The 19,184-nt window shown below is 46.1% G+C and overlaps 1 protein-coding gene across 2 annotated transcripts in view; it reads left to right on the forward strand.

The window, feature by feature from the left end:
* lingo3a (leucine rich repeat and Ig domain containing 3a) overlaps window positions 1–16,336 on the forward strand; it is an 80,138-nt gene extending 63,802 nt beyond the window's left edge. The window contains exons 1-6 of one of the 2 annotated variants that reach the window (XM_063200289.1): window positions 4,600–4,668; window positions 12,246–12,459; window positions 13,118–13,522; window positions 13,791–14,573; window positions 15,100–15,264; window positions 15,730–16,336. In XM_063200289.1, the coding sequence (XP_063056359.1) occupies window positions 12,331–12,459; window positions 13,118–13,522; window positions 13,791–14,573; window positions 15,100–15,264; window positions 15,730–16,128 (1,881 nt within the window). In that variant the 5' untranslated portion in view covers window positions 4,600–4,668; window positions 12,246–12,330 and the 3' untranslated portion in view covers window positions 16,129–16,336. Of the gene's footprint in view, window positions 1–4,599; window positions 4,669–12,245; window positions 12,460–13,117; window positions 13,523–13,790; window positions 14,574–15,099; window positions 15,265–15,729 lie in introns of those variants that run through there. The other variant, XM_063200288.1, reaches the window with a different exon arrangement.
* The last annotated feature ends 2,848 nt before the right edge of the window (window positions 16,337–19,184 follow it).

Raw genomic sequence — 19,184 nt, forward strand, 5'->3', positions numbered from 1 at the left:
TGTGTGTGTGTGTGTGTGCGCGCGCGCATGTGTGTGCGCGTGGTTGTGTATGTGTGTGCTTCATCTGTGGTTATGTAAGTACCAGGGAGAGCACAGAGTTCGGTGAGTCATGCTCGATTCGGAGTCAGTACTAGAGAGAACCTGATTGGCTGGCTTGCTTTGAGGATAATTCAGCAGAACATTTGAGTGGTTGAAGCGCTACCACTGTAAACCCCCCAACACACACACGCACGCACGCACGCGCACGCACGCACACACACACACACACACACACACACACACACACACACACACACACACACACACACACACACACACACACACACACACACACACACACACACACACACACACACACACACACACACACACACACACACACACACACACACACTACCTAATCCAGTTCAGCTAATTACACAGTTGTCCAAAGAGTTATCACATACACACACACAGCCCACCGGTGCCCACTGACACCCTCCTCTCCGATGTTCTGACTAATTTCATGTAATGATGTGGAGAACATGTGGTCAGCTCACACCTCTCCTCCTCGCACCACATCTGTTCAGCAGCCAGCAGTGTGTGTGTGTGTCTCTCTCTCTCTCTGTGTGAGCACACATATTTGTGAGTCTGTTTCATACACACATTTGCCAATGTAACTCTTTCATTAGTGGCAGTTATGCAAGCCTGAGAGAGAGAGAGAGGGAGAGAGAGAGACAGACAGACAGACAGACAGACAGACAGACAGAAAGACAGACATGTAGGCATGCAGGCAAGAAGGCAGGCACACAGGCATCACACTCACATAAACACATGCACGCACACGCACAAGCACACACAGACGTCATTACACTACATCGTCCAAACACAATTTTCTCTTCACTGTTTGCCTCTCTTGATCTCCATCAACTCGCGCACACACACACACACACACACACACACACACACACACACACACACACACACACACACACACACACACACACACACACACAACACACACACACACACACACACCACACACACACACACACACACACACACACACACACACACATTCACACACACACACACACACACCACAGTCAACACACACACACACACACACACACACACACACACACACACACACACACACACACACACACACACACACACACACACACACACACACACACACACACACACACACACACACACACACACACACACACACACACACACACACACACACACACATCCTAGTACGGTGCTCATACTGTCCAATAAACTCCAACTGTTAATGTCATTCATGTACACACACAAACACAATACAATTCTAGCCCTTATCAAACCTCCATGCAAGCCCAAGAAACGAGCGAAGCAACAGCATAAAAGGAGACCTAACTGGCTGGTACCTCCAATGCAGAAGCATAAAGCCAAACCTCATTGGCTGTCGGGCACCTCTAAACTGCTGTCATGCTATGTCATGGTTCTGTAGAGAGACTTGCCTTTTTCAGTCCTATATACAGTAGTTTGGGTAGGGGAGAGAATCTCTCTCTGTGTCTGTCTCTTACTCCGTCTCTCTGTCTCTGTCTCTGTCTCTCTCTCTCTCTGTCTTCCTAATTTCCTTTCTCTCACTTTCTCTCATTTTATCGCTCTCTGTATGTTTTGCTCTCTCTCCTTCTCCCACCCCCTCTCTCTCTCACTCTCATTTTATCGCACCCTGTATATTTTGCTCTCTCTCCTTCTCTCTCTTTCTCTCGCCCTCCCTTGCTCTTCTATCAATCTCACTTACCCAACCCACCACCCTCTGTTGATATGTGGCTGGCCGTCGCCTTGAGAAAAGCAAACGAACAAGTGAAGCAGTGACAAATTCGTTTTCATAAGTCTGCACGATGCGAAACTTAGGAGGGGAAGTTTTAATCGACTTTTCCAGCCCTGAGGCTGAGGCTGAGCTTGTGCTATTATATGCGGAGGTGGTAATTTGATGTCTGTGTGTGTGTGTGTGTGTGTATGTGCCCGCTCAGCTTCTTGCTGTGCCCAACAGGGGGCACTAAAGAAGCACAAACATTCTATCAAAGTCACCACTCATAAAGCTGCCAGTGAGCGTGTAAATTTTAATTTTATGCTCGACCTCTTAAGGGCTGCACGAAGACGTTTCAAATAGGAGTGGTGTGGAGGAATGATCAAAGGCCTGCACAAGCACTCTCGCTCTCTTACTCCCTCTGATAAACTCTCGCGCGCTCCCACTCCCATTTTCATGTTTATGCAGTGGAAGATGTTTAAGCTAATTCAGCCTCTCTTTTCTTCAATCATTGATTGAGGACCTTTGATTTGAGTCCAGGAGAAATGAGAATTGAATGACTTCGAGAGTGAATATAAGAATACATAGTATAAAAAGTAAAGCTTTTCTGACAGTGTCACTAGTCAAAATAGAATAGAATAGAATAGAATAGAATAGAATAGAATAGAATGTTAATTCTGGCTATACTGACTATATGATGGCATTCCTGAATCTGCTTTTTAGATGACTAGTCTAATGGTGGAATGCATTACTGGAATCACTGGGAAATGAGCATTGAGTGACTACCGAGAGCGAGCTTTACCAAGCACGTCTATCCAGATAGTGACAACAGGGTGACGAGAACGCCACATCAGTCACACTCAGGGGCTGCCGTGTTTAACGGCCGTATCAGTTAAGGGAAATATTTCTCTTGGCCTTGCGTTAATCCCATTGCCACCAAGCTATGTGGAACGAGGCCGTTAAACTTAATGGGGCTCCGTTTCGGTGAGGAGTGAGAAGGGGTGTGTGTGTGTGTGTGTGTGTGTGTGTATGTGCGTGTGTTCCTGTGTGCCTGTGTGTGTGTGTGTGTGTGTGTGTGTGTGTGTGTGTGTGTGTGTGTGTGTGTGTGTGTGTGTGTGTGTGTGTGTGTGTGTGTGTGTGTGTGTGTGTGTGTGTGTGTGTGTGTGTGTGTGTGCGTGTGCGGTGTCTGCGTGCCTGTCTGTCTGCGTGCCTGTCTGTCTGTGTGTCTATCTACTTGTGTGTGTGTGTGTGTGTGTGTCTGCCTGTCAGTCTGTCTGCTTGTCTGTGTGTGTGTGCGTGTGTGTGTGTGCGTGCGATAGCAGACCTGAAATATGCCTTGTAGACAGTCAACAGAAGTGGAGCGAGGCCATCAATCATCCTCCAGAGAAGCCACAGGCTTGTGGTGGAGAGGAGAGGAGAGGAGAGGAGAGGAGAGGAGAGGAGGAGAAAAGAAGAGAAGAGAAGAGAAGAGAAGAGAAGAGAAGAGAAGAGAAGAGAAGAGAAGAGAAGAGAAGAGAAGAGAAGAGAAGAGAAGAGAGGAGAGGAGTGTGGAGGAGAGGAGAGGAGTGTGGTATACTGTAGTGTAGCTGTGGTGCGGTGCGGTGGGCTGTGGAGTTGAGTGGAGGGTGTGTGGTGGAGGTATGGGGATGTAGTAGGCTCATGGGGGGTATAGGGTTCACGGGCAGAGTGGTAAGCAGAGTGAAACAGAAGTCTCATCTTATTTTCTCTTCTCTTCCGTTGGGCTTCATAACGAGCTGCGCTGTGCTGCTCAGTCAGGGGCCAGGGCCAGGGGCCAGGGGCCTGGGGCCGGGGGCTGCAATCGGAAGAGAGGAGGGTGAGGAATCTGACCGCGACCCCCTGTCTCTGCCCCCTCTTGGCCGCTGTGCCAGCGCTAATTAGCTGCTAATAGGATGCTATGCCCAGCTGTTGCGGCCCGGAGAGGATTGTGGGTAGTGTTGGAGAACATTTTGTTAGTCAATGTGGATGGAGGGTTTCAGAGACACGGAATCAGAAACATGTGACTGCAATTCCATATGAAATATGATGAAATGTGATGCAATAGGCTGAATCCCAGATACCCTGTGGCAGTAAAGAGCTTAGAAGCTATTTAAGTTTCGTGAAGCAACGTTTCAATACAGTTTTTTTCATGGAATCCAGTCAATCTAGTTTTGAGGTGATGTATACAGCCTTAAAGGTAAAGTGCTGGCAGATGGAGAAAGGGCAGTTGGTGTTGAATCTCATTACTGCCGCATGGCACCCGATGGGTGTTGGTGTGGGGGACTGTGACTGTGGGTGTTTGAGGGTGGGTGTCATTTGTGTCTGGTCATCAGGGCTAGTTGGGTGGGTGGTAGTGCTGTGTGGTGATGGTGGAAGGTGGTACGGACGAGGAATGTGTTTGTTGGAGGGCTGTCAGAAGTGGAGGGTGGAGTGGTGAGTGTTTGGTGGGTGGGGGTGTCATCATCCCAGAGCCACCTGATACCGGCTGGTGTAAGGGAGTGGTTTGGGGGTGGAGATGAAGGGGCATTGGTCGGCTGGGTGGATGGATGAGTGAGGTGGCTATGGTGGTGGTGGTGGTGGTGGTTGGTCATGTGTCCAGAGTCACTCGAGATGTTTGTTGCCAAGCCGCAAAGGGTGAAGGGGCATTAGCAGCAGGGGGTAAGGGGTTGGCGGTACTGGTGGTAAGAGGTAGGGGCCAGCACTGGCAGTACAAGGGTGGGGTGGTAGGGCTGTAGAAGCTTTGTGGGGAGTGGGGAGAGGTGGGTCCGAGCTTGGAGGGGCTTGGAACTGGGCTTGCTGTGTCAGTCAGTGTTTAATAACGTTTTGGCATTTGGAGACGGTGTCTGGCTGGCCTGGGCGGCCCTGTCTGGACATTTCAGCTAGAGGTGAGTGTGTGCGCACTGTGTGCTGTGCTGAGCTTTGCTGCATAGTGGCAACAAATTGTATTTACGGGGGAGGGGGTCACGTCCAACTCTGAAAGACTATATTGACACAGTGGACTTGACACAAAGACACAGAGCATGCGGGGCACTTTTGTCCTTCAAAGCTGCGCAGTGACGACACACTGTACTTCGGATAAGACGTGATCTGTTTACACATCCGCCCATAACACTTTAGAGGCTGTCTGATTGGATGGCTGCTTATTTAACGGTTGATTTTTATGACCTGATAAGCCCATCACAATGTGACACAGGCAAAGAGAGAGGGGGGGACAGAGAGAGAGAGAGAGAGAGAGAGAGAGAGAGAGAGAGAGAGAGAGAGAGAGAGAGAGAGAGAGAGAGAGAGAGAGAGAGAGAGAGAGCAGTGCAGAGCAGAGGTTGTTGACGGATATATTTACATCTCGTGCCCATGGCTGCATTCTGAAACAGGAGCAGGCAGCTCGCTCGACTTCACGTGGTCGTAGTGAAACTGCAAATCATGTACAGTTGAACATGACATGTACTGTAACAGTTAGTACAGTAAAACTTTTCCTGCTGTATCATGATTTGTTATTAATACTTTGAATTCTCTCTGACCTGCTGCTGCTTGTGGTTGCAAATCATGTAGAGTACTGTAGTTACAGTTTTACTGTAGGCCCTACCTATATTCAGCAAATCGTTTCCTGCTGTTTTTTGACCTGTTGACATTTTTCAAGAATGTCACTCACTTGTTAGCCTTCTGTTGCACACTGCCATACCAGAAACTAAAGACCAGCCAATTAACAATTAGCATTTTGTTCCTTGCTTCTATTTGTGGGTTGTCTCTCTGGCGTCGTGGAGTTTAGCACTACTGCGGGATTTTCATTATGCACTACAGTGCCATGAAGGGGTTTCTCTTTTATGAGTTGTTGACATTTTGCATGAATGTTACTTGCAACAACTTTGCCTGCCACACATCTCTGGCATCCCAAACATTGAGGTTTACCAGTAGGCTAACAGCTGAGATTTTAATTTATTGTAAACCATATTTCTCACAGGAACAGGTGTGAAAGTAGTGAATGACATTGCTGTCTCCTGTACATTACAACAGACATGTGCATGTCTCAGATATTCATGCTCATATTCTTGTCAATATGAACTTTGTGTGTTTGTGCTTGGCATGTGGCATTTATTCATTTTAAAGAGATTATAGTGATTTAGCCCGTGAATTTCCATACTGTTGTGTGCACTCGTTCTAATCTGAAGGACAACATGAAAAATCTCACTAAAATCTTCGCCTGAGTTTGGGAACCCAAACAAAGAATGGGGAGGGAGCACAAGACATATTACTATAAACAAAAGTTTGAGGTTTACAGTTCCACCATGTCAACACCAGACATGAAAGATCAAGATTCAAATAGTCCACAGCAACCTCCCCTACAGTACGAGAAAATGAATAGATGGTTGCCAGACTATATTTTAGTCTGTCCAGGCTAGTGATTGGGTCTAACAAGAGGCTATATGACCCATGATGCTAAACAAACAAACAAAAGAAAACTGTCTGAGGTTGGGGTAAGATGGCCAAACAGCATGTGTGTGGTTATTTGAAGGATTTTAGCATGTGTCATTTATACATTTTTCATACAGTCACTGTCAATGTAAAGAGAACATAGAAAACATGGTGAAGTTGAACCAAAGTTAGACAGAACAGCACTTAGTGTTCCTGTTTGAGAAAATGATACGTACTTACTTACTGAAATGAGACTGGCTTCACATACAGACCAAACTGATTTGTGTGTTTTTACTTGTGTATGTTAATCATATGACATCTGTCACTGATACATAGAGTGAACAAGTCTAAAGATAGACTGCTGGCACACATCTGTATTCTCCAGCTGGGTGGGTCTGGGTGCATGTCTTGAGGTCGGCAGGCTTCAGAAGGGAAGGGAGGTATTCAACGTAAGCGGTTTAGTGAGCATGTTAACCCAGAGTGGTCAGTAAACATCTTCACAACTGTCTGAGAAGATATTGTCTCTTAAAGATTGATGTCTCTTGAAAGACTCCCCTCAATCATCCATGCCATCTTAGTGAAAAGAGCTAAGTTTCAAGGAACTTTAGGGCATTTAGTCTTCCCAGAGAGAACATTTCATCTTTCCCCAGTTTTTATATTTCTGGACATAGACCACACGCTTCTACATATAAATCCAAAACAACTAGTGATATTTATATTATTGTTTTTGTCGTCCATGTGAGGCACATTGAGCTGTCATGCTGTGTAAACAGACTACCGTAATTTCTGGCCTGTAAGACGCTATACTTTTCTCTCATGCTTTGAACCCTGCTGCTTATATGATAGCTTATATATAATGAAATGGCTATTCATAGATTTTTGCATGTCAGAGTCAGAGTCAGTACTCACATACATTCATACAACATAAAAAACATAAAAAACATAGAGACATTGAACTGTGCACTGCACTGTGTGAGTATGGCGTGTCTATCTTTCATTAAGCAATCTTACGGCGGTTGGGACAAAGGAGTTCTTATATTTTACTAGTCTGCAGTTTAATGTCCTGAGGCGTCGGCCTGAGGGAAGCAGGTGAATTCATGATGGAGGACATGTGTGGTGTCCTCTAGGATCTTTAGTGCCTCCCTGAGCACTGATTTTTCAAAGAGGGACTGCATGTATCCCTGGTCCTGTTGACCAACAATCTTCAGAGCAGTTTTAACCAGACGCCCTAGCTTGTTTTTTAGCTGAACAGTTAAAGTCCCATATCATGTTTGGACACCATACTGAATCACACTTTCTAAAATCATTTGGAAAAATAAAAACAGAAGCCTATTATTAACACCATACAGCCTTAGTCGTCTTAAAAAGTACATACTCTGTTGGAGCTTAGTGCAAAGACTCTCTATGTGGACCTGCCATGCAGTGCACTGTCCATGAAGACACCAAGGTATTTGTAGGAGGAAACCTGGCATATGGGGGTGTCATGTATCAGTACTGGGCTTGTGTTGGAGACTGCTCTTGGGTCAAATATAATTTCCTGGGTTTTACTAACATTGACAACAAGATGGTGGGCATCACACCAGTCAACAAACTGTTGTATCTCCGAGTGGTATGATGCTGTATCCTGATCTTTGTATAGTAGCCCTAGGATTGCAGTGTTGTCTGAGAATTTGACAATGTACTTGTGTGTGTGTGTGTGTGTGTGTGTGTGTGTGTGTGTGTGTGTGTGTGTGTGTGTGTGTGTGTGTGTGTGTGTGTGTGTGTGTGTGTGTGTGTGTGTGTGTGTGTGTGTGTGTGTGTGTGTGTGTGTGTGTGTGTGTGTGCTCACGCACTCATTTGTGTAAATGGTGAAGAGGACGGGAGAACTTACACAACCTTGGGGCGCCCATGTGCTTATGCACTTAGTTTGTGAGGTTGCATTGTTAACTTTGACGCATTGCGTCCTGTTTGTTGAAAAGGAATAATGCCATTTTATAATAAAAGAGCTAACACCCATGTTCTTAAATGTCTCTAATAGTAAAAAGGGCTGTATTGTTGTGTTAGCTGAGCTAAAATCAATAAATAATAAACGAACGTAGGCCTTTGGGTCCTCCAGATGTTTCTGTACGAGATGGGTGATGCTACTTATGGCATCATTTGTACTACGGTAATTTGTAATACCGGTGTAACAAAAAGACTCTGATCTAATTCCAAAGTGCAGGCATAACATAAATGACAGTCCCAAAACATTTGCTGACCATATTGAAGATTGTGTAATCTCTGTTTATGTTGACATTCGGTTTCTGCCATACATTTGTCCCACATCGCTTGCCGTAGCCTCGTACAAGCAGATGTACATGTGGATGAGAATTCCTGTGCATATCACAAAAGCTCGCACTCAAAAAAGACTTGAAAAGAGATGCCCAAATAAAGTGGGTTTTTAATGATCTCACAATATGCCGTGCAGTATTTACAAAGGTGCAAACGTTTCGGGTGATCCCATCCTCAGTGCAAAAAAAACAGAACAAACATTCACAGAGGTTTAAAAAGGAAGTGACATCAGAAGTCAGGAGGCAATCAGTTACGAATAGCCAATCAGGACACGTATTCAATGATGGGCGATTCAGTTGCTGTATGGAGAGATGACAGTGATTAATAATAGTTTAAAAAACAGTAGATCATGTGCTCAATCATAATCACAGCAAAACAGATTAGACTTTTGTATCATGCTGTGTCTATATTTTTAAAAAATCATGATTCAGCAAGGCAAAAACAATTATAGGAAACAGGTCAAGTCCAAATCCTCATTGAGGCCCTTGGGAGACAATGTTTGCATATAAAAAATCCATTTGGCTTCACATTGTAATAATTTGGATTCCACAGCACGGTTTCTGCGGCTGGGGGTCACACGGTCAATCCCAATGAATTGCAGTTGGGCCGTGGTGTGTGGTGCTGTGGAGAAATGTCTGGCAATGGGTGACTTTGGGTCATTCCTGGAGATGGCGCTCCTGTGTTCATTTATGCGGACCCTCAGTTGCCTGTTGGTCTTGCCGATGTATTGTAGGCCGCAGGGGCATGATAGTAAGTAGATCACAGAAGAAGAGCTGCAGGTGATGAATTTGTTGATGTTATATTCTTTGCCCGACACATGGCACGTGAATTTGCTGGTCTTCTTGCTGCCTGTGGTGGTACAAGATGTACAGTTACGGCAAGGAAAAAACCCCACAGCAGCATCAAGTCTGTCTTTTGGCGCCTTGGAGTGGTCAAAGGTGTCGGCATGAACTAGAATGTCCCGAATGTTTCTCGACCTGGAATGGGTGAACAATGGAAGCTCTTTGAACAAGGATGAACATACAGGATCTGTGTTGAGAACATTCCAATGTTTTTTGATGATCTGTGTGATCTGGTTGCTGAGGGGGGTGTAGGTAGTGCAACATATCAGAGAGTGTTCTTTCTTTTTCTTGCTAGTTAGGGTCCCCATGTGTGTCTGGTTCACTTTGGTCAGTGCCTGGTCCAATGTTTTCCTGTCATACCCCCTGTCCAAAAATTGTGTGTACATTTTTTCAGATTCAGTCTGGAAGTCATTGTCATCACTGCATATTCGCCTGACCCTTAGAAATTGGCTATAGGGCAGTCCTTGTTTCAAAGAGGAAGGGTGAAGGCTGGAAGCATGTAATATGCTATTCTTGTCGGTAGGTTTGACATACAGGGATGTGTGTATGGAGTTGTTTTCAAAAATCACCCAAGTATCTAAAAAACTGACTTTGTGAGGGTCACATTCCATGTTGAACTTGATGGTGTTGTGCAGGCAGTTCATATACAGCAGAAAGGAATTTAGCAGTTGTTCCGAGCCCTGCCACACTAGAAGACAATCGTCAATGTAGCGTTTGTAAAAGAGGATGTTGTTAGAAAAAATGTTGTTAGCATAGATGTACCTCTCTTCCAACATGCCTAGAAAAAGATTGGCAAAGTCGGGAGCAAATGCAGCGCCCAAAGCAACCACCACATAACTAAAGCCACATTGAAAGGCGCAGGCCCTCTTTTTGAATTTTTCATATCACAAAAGCTGCCACACTGGCTGCCTCTCCTCAGCAGGCGCTGTCGCACTCTGCCGCATCTACCCCGTTTCCTGGGCCACGCTCGCGTTGGGTGCAGGCTCACACATGTGACAAGAACAAAGTGAACAGAGTTAGATCCAGAGTTAATGTTTTTAGCTCTGGAACTAACTCTTTGGACACCCGTGGCTTATTAAGTGGTGTGGCCAATATACAGTATGTACTTTTTTTCTCCTTAATTTTAGTGGATGCGGTTTATATTCAGGTGCTGCTTATAAGCCGGAAATTACGGTACAGAAGTCGAAGTCAAAGTCCATGTCAAAGTCTGATTTATTTGTCAGTTCTTTACATGCTGGATACACAAACAAATTGGAATTACATTTCTCATTCTTACATGCATAATAAATAGAATTTCCCTTCGCAGGGCCTTGCCTTAAACCTTTCTGATACTCTTTGCTACTTCATGGCCTTGTCATTTAGTCACGTTGTACTACAGAGAACTGTATAGTGACAAGTATCAAAGCCTTGAAGAGCCACCTGTACTTTCATCACATCTTACATCCATTGCATCACTCTGTCGCCCCTCTGGCTTTTAAAGGTTAATGGCCTGTCTCTTCTTTTCTGTGTTTAAAGGAAATCTGTGACACCTGACTGGTGGAGTAACCTGATTTTCCAGACAGCATCACACTTAATGACTTGCCTGAGGAAAAACAAGGCATGTTCTATTTTCTTTTTCGACCAAACTATATTTGCTGTGTAGTATTAAACTCTTGCCAGTTTCACATCACCAGACAGCAGTGCTGCTCTAATAAGTCACTGTGCCTCATAAGATAAGTAGTTGTGTTACGATTACATTTAGCAGCATTACGACACGAATGCCATGCAATCATTCAGAAAACGCTTGGTCTAATTGGTTTCTGGGCTGCCTTGGGAAACCTCACCGCTAGCATGAATAAAGAGTTTGAACCGGTTAAACTGCAATTGCCAATACCATTACTCTACTCTGATCAATACGAGAGCCTTGGTACACACTAATTACACTGAAAGTGATTCCTTGAACGGCTGTACATCCCAGAAACGGGGCAAGAACCAATAACTTAATAGCTATTAGATCAACCACCTCCTCTCTACTGTACTACTCACAGTAAATCCCTGGAAAAAAGAAACAGTACAAATCTAGATCTAGGCCGCTCTTTAGCAGGCGATGATGTTTCAAACGGTGTTGATTGAAGAGCTAAATGTTTAATCTGTCCATTAGCAGATGAGGCACTCCAATTAAGCCCAGTGCTGATAATCATCATGGGCCATGGCAGTGTTGACAGAAGAGCTGAAAGATTAATCCATTCAGCAGGGAGCAGGGCAGACCTCAGAGGGTGCAAGTTTGAATCCAAAATGTTCTTATCACAAAAAGAGGGTCTTCAGCTTTTGCTTGTGTGTGCACGCGACTGTGCGTTTCTGTGTTTGTGTGTGTCTGTGTTTCTGTGTGTAAGTGCCTGGGGTAGTGACTCACCCGATGAAAGTTGAAATTGAAATGTGCTCATCACAAAAAGCTTCTCTGCTTGTGCTTGTGCCAGTGTGTGTGAGTGTGTGTGTGTGTTTTCCTGGTGTGACTCAACCCAAGAAGGAGGTAAGTTGAAATTGAAATGTGCAAACCATGAAATCTGGTGCTTCTGCACATGTGTGGCTGTCTGTGTACAGATTAGGGTTGGCATTGGGGTTGGTGATTCTCATTGATCCAGGTCATTTTGGTCAAAAGAGTTGTAGGTAACTGCAAATCATTTTTTAGCTTGAAAGATGTTTCGCCTGCTCTTCTGTCAGACTTCTTCCGGTCTAATTCTGAAGTTGGAATCAGAGGTATCTGACACTTGAGAGAACCTGTAAGGCCATCTCTTTTCCACATGACCACAGTGAAGTGTCAAATGTGATTGTTTGCTTGCTAATCATCTTGTAGCCATCTTTGTCTCTTTGCAGATGCCTCACATTTTCTAATCATGTCGCGTGCTGTGTCTCTGTGTGTGCAGGTACCTGGCTTAGTGACCCACTGCCATTGAAGGACAACGAGGTGCAGAGGAGAAGAGCGAGGAGGAGGGGGGCGGTAGTGGTGGCATGGCGTGCCATCCCAGCCTGGGTGTGCCCGTGCCCGCTGCCGTGCCCTCACCTGTACCCGTGCCCAAACTCAGGCTCTACCTGCTGCTGTTGCTGATCCAACTGCAGGCATGGCCGGCACAATCCCAGGTAGGGCACTGACAACAACAAATATTTGCACATCGTATCCACACCGTGTGTGTACCTTGTCTCTGAGGCTGTCTAAGGAAGGAAGGTGTGTGTGTGTGTGTGTGTGTGTGTGTGTGTGTGTGTGTGTGTGTGTGTGTGTGTGTGTGTGTGTGTGTGTGTGTGTGTGTGTGTGTGTGTGTGTGTGTGTGTGTGTGTGTGTGTGTCGGCTCTGAGCCCGTCTCAGGAAGGACCTAGGGAGATTACACTCGGTCTGGCTAATGGCTTATTTATTGAGCAATTACACCTTGCGGGTGACAATTAAACACAAACACACACACACACACACACACACACACACACACACACACACACACACACACACACACACACACACACACACACACACACACACACACACACACACACACACACACACACACACACAGGGAGATGGACAATATGGCACTCTTTACGACTCTTATGACAACTTTGCAAACACAAAATCCTTTTCTTGAATAAATAGTAATTACAACAAACAATAATACATGCTATTAGCTAATTGCCATGTGCTTAAGGAATAAATAATTGTTGTTTGTGTACGTTTTTTGATTTATTGCCCTATTCTCCTCTGTCCATTCCTTTCGATTTAACTAATTGTCATCCTCTGTAATCTGAACAGAACCTGGGCTGCCCGCTGCGCTGTGACTGCGTTCCCAAGGAGAGGGCGGTGTTGTGCGGCCACAAGCGGCTGAGCACCATCCCCGAGGCCATCCCTGCCGACACCCGTCTCCTGGACCTTCGGGGCAACAAGCTGCGCTGGGTGGAGCATGGGGACCTGGCAGCCTACGCGCGGCTAGAAGAACTGGACCTGAGCGAGAACAGCATCAGCGTGCTGGAGCCCAATGCCTTCTCGGAGCTGCAGAGCCTACGGGTGCTGAGACTGCGTGCCAACCAGCTGAAGCTCGTGCCCATGGGGGCGTTTTCGCGCCTCGCCAACCTCACCACGCTCGACCTGAGCGATAATAAGATCGTTATCTTGCTCGATTTTACCTTCCAGGACCTGAAGAGCTTGCGGAATCTGGAGGTGTGTTTATTTATTGGTTTATTTTTGATCATCTGCATACATTATAATTATTAGTATACTTCTATAGTATCAGAATATAATTGATGCATATGTATTATACATATGTACTGTATTTGATCAACAATGGGATCTGCGTGTGTGCTGTAGTATGAGTTAATCTCTTCTTTCTGCACAGCTTCAATCTTCACTGAGAATTGTACTTATTATAACTTAACATATGTGAGAGTACTTAACGTATGACCCCTCACCTTACCTTATCTTATGTTAGGTTGGGGACAATGACCTGGTGTACATCTCCAACAAGGCCTTCCTGGGGCTGGTGGGGCTGCGGGAGCTGACCATCGAGCGCTGCAACCTCACCTCCATCTCTGGCCAGTCGCTGTCCTACCTGCGCAACCTGTCCATCCTCCGACTACGCCACCTGAGTGTGGCGGCTCTGGAGGAGCAGAACTTCCGTAAGCTTGGAGGCCTTCGGGGCCTGGAGATTGACCACTGGCCCCTGCTGGAGTACATCTCCCCCCACAGCTTCCAGGGCCTGAACCTCTCCTGGCTCTCCATCACCCACACCAACATCACCAGCGTGCCCACGGGGGCCCTCCGCAACCAGGCCCACCTCACCAGCCTCAATCTGTCCTACAACCGCATCTCGGTGCTGGAGTCCTGGGCCCTGAGGGACCTGGTGCGCCTCAAGGAGCTCCAACTGGTAGGCTCTCACCTGGTGCAGGTGCAGCACTTCGGCCTGGGCGGCCTGCGGCAGCTGCGGCTGCTAAACTTGTCGGATAACGACCTGGTCACGCTGGAGGAAGGCTCGTTCCACTCGGTCAACACCCTGGAGATGTTGCGGGTGGACGGCAACCCGCTGGCCTGCGACTGCCGGCTGTTGTGGATCCTGCAGCGCCGCAAGACGCTGGACTTCGACGGGCAATCGCCGGTCTGCGCTGCGCCAGTGGAGGTGCAGGGGAAAGCCCTCAGCGCCTTCTCGGACGCGGCGATCTTTGACCACCACTTCACCTGCCAGCGGCCCAAGATCCGCAACCGAAGGTTGCAGCAGGTGAGAGCTTCTGTTTCCCGGGGTCATCTTGTGCAGACCAGATCTAGTCTGGAACTCATGGGAGGAGGGAGACATGCTACTGTGGCCTAAAAACAGGGCTGCTTGCTCAGTCAGTAGTGCATCTGTAGGAGGTGTCGGGAGGTACAGTAGTTTTCTCTAATGATCCATACCTAGCTCTGCCAGCTGGCATCTGTTACACACACACAAACAGCTCCACACTCACACACACATTCACACACACAGCTGGCCGCTCTGTCTCCTTGTGGCCTATTTTAAATGTTGGAAGCTGTTAACATCCTTATATGGTGGTCCTTAAACTATGACCACACAAACTATGACCCTACTGGCTTCTCGCTTACTTGAGCAAAGTCTACTCACAACTCTATGTTACATCGATATAATGTATGTTAAACATTGGAAGCCGTCAACATCCTTACCTTTTGAGCCTTTCAAAAGTGAAGATGTTATGTTGATGTTATCTTATGGTCTCTTTAATTTTGACTGAAGCTTGTCTGTTTTACTACAGGTGAACGCACGTGAAGGGCAGGTGGTGGCATTTGCCTGCCATGCAGAGGGGGAGCCCACGCCCATCATCTTCTGGATCTCACCGCAGCGCCGGCGCATCACCACCAAGAGCGCCGGCCGCGTCACCGTCCTGCCCGAGGGCACACTGGAGATCCGCTATGCACAGGTGAAATGGAATTCAGTGTCTTTAAATGTATTTATTTTAAATGAGTGATGTGTGGGCCACATTGCACAAAGCACCTGTACCAGAGATTCTCTTCCAGAATCCAGTCTCTCTGCCAGTACCATATATCAATACTCCCAAATCCATCTTATTTATAGTAGTAGTAGAGTTATTTATAGATACTAACCTTACACCATCTGTCTCTTCTGCTCAATTAGTGTCACAATCTTCACAGAGCCTCAAAATATACATTTTAAAATGCATGCGATATTTGCACAAAGGACCACAATGGAAATAAGCTTTCGAGCTTTATTGTGTTATCCTGATGCTTTGGTTTTTTTTTTTATTAATTTAAGTATGTGGTGCAGTTTGTGTAGATCTTAATCATTACATTTTATTAAGAACTGAGAAGGTTGAATAAAATCATCCATTCATACGTATTCTGTTCTATTCTCCACCGCTCCCCAGGTGACAGACAGCGGAACCTACATCTGCATCGCCAGCAACGCGGGTGGCAACGATACCTACTTCGCCACGCTGACGGTGAGCGGGCCGCCCCCGGACGCCGCCCTGGTGGCCAACCGCACGTACTACGCCAGCGACCTCAACGACACCAGCCTGAACGACACGCGCGTCTTCCTCAAGTTCACGCTGGACCTGAAGACCATCCTCATCTCCACGGCCATGGGCTGCATCACCTTCCTGGGCGTGGTGCTGTTCTGCTTCACGCTGCTCTTCATCTGGAGCCGCAGCAAGGGCCAGCACAAGAACAACTTCTCCGTCGAGTACTCCTTCCGCAAGGTGGACGGGCCCTCGGCCGGCGGGGGGCAAGGAGGCGCTCGGAAGTTCAACATGAAGATGATATGACGGCAAGCCAGCAGGATACATACGCGCATTGCGTTACGCTACGCTACATTACGTTACATCACGTTAAGTTACGTGACTTAACGTTACATTGCATGACGTGATATTACATGACGATATGTTACGTGTTGTTATATCACTACAAAGAGGATGCTTTCATCCAAAGCGACGTACTCCCAGACAAGCACAGTGATGGAAAAAGCCATGGGATTCTTCTGCTACCCGGACAGGTAGACAGGGTACACACACACACACACACACACACACACACACACACACACACACACACACACACACACACACACACACACACACACACACACACACACACACACACACACACACACACACACACACACACACACACACACACACACACGGAGTCAATGTTGTTCCTCTGATGCTGATAGGACTACTTCCCTGCCCTGTATATTTTTGTGAATAGACTTTTGCTCCTTTTAGAGATCTGTGGTCTTCTAGTGGCTCTTCCGTCAACTCTATTTTCATCTGTTGCATCATCTTTGTGAGAGCCTCCTCCTCTTTCTCCTCTTCCTCCTCCTCCTCCTCCTCCTCCTCTGCCCATGGAAGGCTTTGATCATCACCAGCTGCAGTCAGGTCAGTGATGATGCCAGTGAGACGCAGGCTGTTTACAGTGTCTTTTTCTTGGTCCAAGCAGGCACATTTGTTGACTGCTTTTTTGTTTGTAGGATTTGATTCGGAATTGCCAGCCTGAGGACTGATGCTGTAACACTGTAATAAAAGGAAACGATCACATGAACACTCATTTCTACATAACTGTTTAAATAGAAATATCTCTCACAAGATGAGTGACATTATCTCTGAAATCGAAGATGAGATTATCTGTTCAAAAAATAAATAAAACAAAACAGACAAAAAAGAAAGAGCTACAGAACTACTGCTACAGAATTGAGGCCTTACTTGAAAGGTGAAGACTGTATCTACTTAGAGACTTGGGGTCTTGGGGCTGTGCGTCCTTGAAGGACCTTCATCATTCCACCACCAAGGGGCTAGTTAGAAAGCCGATCTCCATAATGCTTACGGTGCATTACCACAGGGTGCTGTGCTCTCCGGATGCCAAGGAATTGCCAATACTTCTCAATTTTCCTCTGACACAAAGTAATTTTTGTTGTGCGGCCAGGGGCGCTGCTAAGAGAGAGGGGCCTAGGGAGTTGGGGCGTGGGTGGAGGGTGTACAGTCGGCCAGAGTGGTGTATGAAAGAGAGTGTCGACATTTCAATAGTAAACAAAGGCTGGCAAAATGTGTCCATATAAGGTCAAACATGGCTGATCTCCCGGTTTTTGAGCTGAAGCCCTGAAAAGTTCCAAACAAACTATTTATTGCTATAGCTCCTCACATACTATCATAGAGGAGTTGATTAAATAATTGTTTGTATATTTACAAGCACCAGGTTTCAATGGCCTGTTATTATTAGACCTTAACATGGTAACTTATTGCAGTACAACAGCAGAATAGCCAACTTTGCAGAATTATCTAGCCATGCTAACGCCAATGTATGGTAGAGTTGGACTTGGCTATCATAAAATCATGTGACACTGTTCGTATTGGAGATCAAAACATGTCGCGCCTCTATCTACTCTATCTCTGGCTCTGCAGTTAGGCCTGGGCAGTTCAGGGGGCCCAGTGCTTCATAGGGGCCTACAGAAGACTATGATGATGGGGGCCCGAAATGATTGTCTCTCAGAGGCCCCAGAATTCCTAGCAGCGCCCTAACTGCTATGGCCCTACTCAAAGGAAAGTGTATTAATGTTTTGCACTTTTATTGTTAAAGTTAATGGAATGTTGTCACCAGTGCCATCTCAAGAGATAGCCTTAGCTTCGAATCTTAACCTGGACTTACCAGATATCGCCAGTATTCACCTGTGTATGACTATTGACCACCATTCAATTTGAAATATTGAAGGCTTTCACTTTATTTAAGTAAGAGTGACAAGAGTATAGGCTATTACTGTATGGACATGATAAAACACACAACAGGAACATCTTTATGCTGTTGTAATAAAGTGTCATTCAGTTTTTGCAATGTTGACAGTGTTTGCAACGCAGGCCTTACAGAATAATGAATGAAGCTTAATGACAACAGCCATAGACATTAACAGAGACATTAATCTTGACGATATATGTTATGTTTATGAAGGACAGCCTTACGTGAACACTCTTGTGACCCTTATGTCAACCCTTATGTGAAGGGCACCCTCAAATAAAGTGTCAAATTCATGTCATGACAAAATGGCAAAGCAATGCTGCATTGACGTTGAAACATGATATGGCAAGTGCATACTCTCTTTGCCATGTTACCATGACACAATTAGCAGCACTTTGTGTGAAGGTGCACGTCACCCCCTGTGTGATTTGATGAATTTGATAAATTCCAGATTGAGATTTCAAGATGACAAGTAGTATCTCTTGGGTTTGGACGTGAGATTATAAGCCACACATTTAGAATTACCAATCAGGTTAGTGTCACATGACCATGTGCTAGCCCACTGCTCTACACTGCCAAAATAGATGCCTCATTGTGACAGTGAAACACCCCTCCCCATGCCTAGCGTTGTGTAGGAGACACTCACAGTCTTAAATCTAGCCAAGGGGCATGACATGCTCCAAATCATCACTATCTCTAACGCAACACACACATGAAACACACACACACACATGAAACACGCACGCACGCACGCACGCACGCACGCACGCACGCACGCACGCACGCACGCACGCACGCACGCACGCACGCACGCACGCACGCACACACACACACACACACACACACACACACACACACACACACACACACACACAATTCAATACAGGGGGGATGCAGACCTAGTGTCCAGAGAGACACCCCCACACATACCCAGGAGTTACTGAAGTTGCTGTGTGATGCCAATAGATATGGTATCTAATGATGCACACAAGTGTGTACCTTTGAAAATACTTTTGTACATATGGCTGTTGTGAGTGATTGTAAAAAATTGTTGTGAACTTTTGATATACTGTAGTGGTTGTGTTTGAGTTTTTTG

This window comes from Engraulis encrasicolus, chromosome 6, assembly GCF_034702125.1.
Source record: "Engraulis encrasicolus isolate BLACKSEA-1 chromosome 6, IST_EnEncr_1.0, whole genome shotgun sequence".
Lineage (NCBI taxonomy): Eukaryota > Metazoa > Chordata > Actinopteri > Clupeiformes > Engraulidae > Engraulis > Engraulis encrasicolus.